This window comes from Ananas comosus, linkage group 13 (assembly GCF_001540865.1).
Source record: "Ananas comosus cultivar F153 linkage group 13, ASM154086v1, whole genome shotgun sequence".
NCBI lineage: Eukaryota > Viridiplantae > Streptophyta > Magnoliopsida > Poales > Bromeliaceae > Ananas > Ananas comosus.
The window spans coordinates 9,628,800-9,633,301 of NC_033633.1; the positions used below are offsets into that span (position 1 = coordinate 9,628,800).

Below are 4,502 nucleotides of genomic sequence, written 5' to 3' on the forward strand. Positions count from 1 at the left end.
TTAGCTTTATGGTTGTCAACACTCTTTTGTCATAGTAGAATAAAATACTTTTATGCCATAAAAGAACAGTTGTAAAGGTTAAAAGAACACTCTTAATAGCTAGCTTTATGGTGTCAACACTCCTTTCTCATAGTAGAATAGAACACTCTTAGAGTTTAATAGAACAGTTTTATCAAGTTTACACTTGCGAACATGTATACATTGCAATCTTACTCTTTTGTGTCTATTATAAAGCTTAATAGAAAACTGCTATCATTTTTTTAGTTTAGAATAGTTTTATGCCATAATATAATAGTTGTAAAGCTTAATAGAACACTCTTAATAGGTGTATGGTTGTGAACAATCTTTTGTCATAGTAGAATAGAACACTTTTTATGCCATAATATATAGAATAGGTGTAAAGGTTAAAAGAACACTCTATTAGCTTTATGGTTGTCAACACTCTTTTGTCATAGTAGAATAAAACACTTTTATGCCATAATAGAACAGTTGTAAAGGTTAATAGTTAATAGAACACTCTTAATAGCTAGCTTTATTGTGTCAACACTCTTTTCTCATAGTAGAATAGAACACTCTTAGAGCTTAATAGAATAGTTTTATCAAGTTTACACTTGCGAACATGTATACATTGCAATCTTACTCTTTTGTGTCTATTATAAAGCTTAATAGAAAACTGCTATCATTTTTTTAGTTTAGAACAGTTTTATGCCATAATAGAACAGTTGTAAAGCTTAATAGAACACTCTTAATAGGTGTATGGTTGTGAACAATCTTTTGTCATAGTAGAATAGAACACTCTTTGAGCTTACTAGAACACTATTTTCTCGTTACTTTCAGAACGAAATTATGTGTTTACTTGTGGTTCATAAAATACAGGTGAAAAAATGGTTTCCACCAGAGCCAAGTCGGGCAAGAAGGCCACTACAAGTGGTGAAGGCACATCTGCGCATTCTGCAGAGAAAAGAAAAGAGAGGCCATCAAAAGCTAAAAGGGCGGCCATGGATCTTATTGTGGGCAGATGTTACGCAGTTCATCTGCACACCATAATGTATGTTTCAGAGTTGCAGAAGACCGCGGGTAGATTTCAAACAGCTGGCCCCGCATTACGTGATGTAATGTCTGATGAACAGATGGCACTTCTGAAGACTACTCCATTCTTTTCTTATCTCGACTTGCCTCCAATTAAACAAGATCTTGTGTTAGTCGATTGCCTCCTCAGTTTTTGGGACGAAGAGAGAAGAGGTATTAGAATTGGAGAAACATTTCTTCCTTTTAGTCCAGAGAAAATATCCATTTTGATAGGGCTGCCAGCAGAAGGGGAACCAATAGAATGGCAGAGCAAGAGTGTAAAGTCGAGCACTCTTGATAAATATTTCGATGGTGACTATCGGCATGCCGATAGATCGAAATTAAGACATATTTTGTACAGTATTGCTGGTCAGAATGGAGAGGAGATGGCAGCTGATTTTGCGCGTATATTTATATTATACGTATTTGCGACCGTCCTTTTTCCGACCAGCCACTACATTGTGCCGAAGGCGATATATAGATATATAGATGATGTGCATAGAATAGGGGAATATGCCTGGGGCCATGCTGTATGTAATTATCTTGTCAGCTCGATCTCCAGAGCATCCCCGCGTGTGAAGCATCGGAATAGCGGCCAAGAAAGACTTGCCGGCTATATTGACGGATGTACAATAGCATTTTTAGTAAGTAATATCCTTGATGTATTTTGTCAATAGAATATCTGTTGCATAGTTTTTTAATATCGCAATTCTTGATAAACTTACAGAGTTGGGCTTATGAGCATATAAAGGGGTTGGGTACTTCCGACGGAGACAAGGATGTCCCTCGGATGAGAAAATGGAAGGGTTCAAAAGCATACCGGAGTTATGAGAAGCTTCTAACAAAGCTGCAGAGCTATACTCCTGCAGAGGTAACCATTTCTGTAAGGAATGTAGTTTTATAATTTTCTTATAATACTTATTAAATAGATTTATCTTTTTGGCAGGTTGTACCCACATTTACTTACCGCCCTAATGATATGTCTATATTGAAGCCCACGTTACGTGGCAGCCGACCGGAACAGGTATTACTGAATTGAGGTAGTAGAAAATATTATTTTGGTAGATTTTATTTGTCAAATTGTGATATTGTCCTTTCGTACATCTCTCTCGAATGTGGTACAGGCAGCGGCCCCCGCGGCAACAACTGCTGCCGGTGAAAGTAGCAATAATATCAGCTCCTTATTGAATCAATTGGAGCAAGCTCTTAATAAACTACAAGATCGGAATAAGATGTTGGAGGGGGAGAATGCAATGCTAAAAGAAAAAAATGCAAAGCTTGAAGCGCAACTATCTAGCGCTAGTACAGCCGCTGCTGCAGAAGGCGGAGCCGAAGCCGGTGTTGATCCACATCAAGGTGGCCAAGGCGCAGCGGTTGAAGAAAGCAGCCAACAGAGAGTTGATGTTGGCGAGACTGTAATAAGGGACATTCCTTCAAGAATTCAACGAATTAAACATCGTGCAAGGAAAGAAAAGAGAATGTCTCCTGATTTTACGCCGGGCGAACGTCCTTTGACCCGGCACTATAGACGAAAGCAGCATCATTCTTTGAAGATCGGGGGGGCTGAAGCTAGTGAAGAGGCATCAGATACTGCGACAGGGACCATTGCTGAGGTCCTTCTGGTATGATATACATGATTAAGTTTAGTGCGAATAAACTTATATCATATAAAATATGACTTTTTCACGTGAGTTTGTTCAATATAGGAAATTAAAGCTGAACATGGACACTCAGATAGTGCAAAACAAGCCGTTGAGATTGATGATATCCCTGTACCGGATCAGGAGCCTGGGGTCATTATTGAGCGTCGTCGCAAGTATCCCGGAAGAGATAAAATTCCCAAAGTGGAGCAGGACGCAATAGATTTTCTAATTTCCCGACCTATAACAAAGTTCGTCAATCCTTATATACATGTAGTGATTAGTTAGGATTAGATATTTTTGGTCAAATATTCTACCTTAGCTGGACAGAACATTAATTTCTTTCGTATTATTAATTAAATGTTCTTTTTATAGGGGACCCATATGGCAAGATAATACAAAAGGGTCAGATTCACCTTCTGTTAGTGGTCAAGTCCTCAATGAATACTTATTTGGAGGCCCGACGCGCGACGAGGTTAGTGCTGGCACAGATTATGCATTGTAGTTAGCGCTTATAGCTTGTTATATACATATCTAATTATATCTATATTATTCTAATTCTCATTGTTTTGCTGATTGTTTTATTTAGGTGATTAATGTATATTTCCATATAATTAATAAGCTCGATTGCTGTGGTGTACATAAATTTAGTCAACCGGGTATTTTCTTGCGAACTGAAGTTGCGGTGAGTTTGATGCCTTCACTATTTATTATCTATTTTGTTTTCTGTTTCTATACTATCTTGTTTTCTGAACATGCTTTCTTGTTTGCTGAAGCTCACTATTAGCCTTCACTGAAGATGCTATCTTGTTTTCTGTTTCTATGCAGATGCACGTACTCAATAAGATGCAGGAATATGGAAAGAATAATCCAGTAACAGCTGATTTTGTGAAGGATGTGGCATTTGGATCCGCATCTATACGTCACTTTCTGCAAAAAATAAATACACAAACCTGCAACACTTGTAGATATGTACTTATTCCGTTACATAGTAATTGGCATTGGCATTTGCTATCGATTGATTTGAAGGAACGGCGTTTTGAGAGTTGGAACTCTTTGTGGAGCCACAGCGGGGCACAGGACGCGGCACAGCTGCTGGTATTATTTTATTCTTCTCAGTAGACAGAGTCTTTTAGTTATTTATTCACGCGACAGTAACATCTACTATCTACTCGTTTTAATTAATTAACCCTTTTTTTTGTCTTGGAAAGGCCAAATGGTTTGCGTCCTATTTTGAGTACATCCTCGAAATCCCTGTCGGCGCTCCTGATGTCATATTTCATAAGGAATGTCAACAACAGGGTTCCATCGAAGTTGATTGTGGCATGTAGACATGCCTTTTCGCCGAAAGACTCGTAAGAAACGGCCTCCCCGATCTGGAATTGTACGATAATGACCCCTCCTCCTTCCGTGCTCATATGGTCAGCGCGATCTTAAAGGATCCATGTTGTCTGACCTATACTTCTATGATTGAGTGTATAGTCGCAAAAGATGATGTCTGAATGTTATAGGATTTTGCAATTGTTACTGGTACTGTACAGTGTGTTTATATATTATTGTGCAATTGTGAATGGTACTGGGCAATTTGTATATATATGAATGTGAATGTACAATTGTGCACACTGTGAGTGGTCGTTCACAGATATTTCATATATGATTGTGAATGTGCAATTGTGAATTTGTGACTGGTAATCTTGTATTCTGCTTAATCATATTGTTGATGTATTTTGTGTAATGTGAGTTGTTGATAAGAGTCTAGTAAATTTATCCTATTGATGTAATGTGTCAATTTAC

At 37.9% G+C, this 4,502-nt stretch overlaps 1 protein-coding gene across 1 annotated transcript; it reads left to right on the forward strand.

The window, feature by feature from the left end:
- LOC109719282 lies at positions 885-4,039 on the forward strand. Its single transcript, XM_020245857.1, has 9 exons — positions 885-1,712; positions 1,796-1,939; positions 2,015-2,092; positions 2,193-2,690; positions 2,775-2,959; positions 3,084-3,183; positions 3,298-3,393; positions 3,537-3,806; positions 3,920-4,039. The coding sequence occupies exons 1-9, from the start codon at positions 885-887 to the stop codon at positions 4,037-4,039; spliced, it is 2,319 nt and encodes a 772-aa protein (XP_020101446.1).

What these genes read in the sequence shown, in the direction of transcription:
- LOC109719282 (XM_020245857.1), top strand. Translation starts at nt 885, where the DNA reads ATGGTTTCCACCAGAGCCAAGTCGGGCAAGAAGGCCACTACAAGTGGT. An exon ending in GATGTACAATAGCATTTTTA is followed by an intron (nt 1,713 to 1,795) that starts GTAAGTAATATC and finishes ATAAACTTACAG; the next exon opens with AGTTGGGCTTATGAGCATAT. An exon ending in ATTTCCCGACCTATAACAAA is followed by an intron (nt 2,960 to 3,083) that starts GTTCGTCAATCC and finishes TTCTTTTTATAG; the next exon opens with GGGACCCATATGGCAAGATA.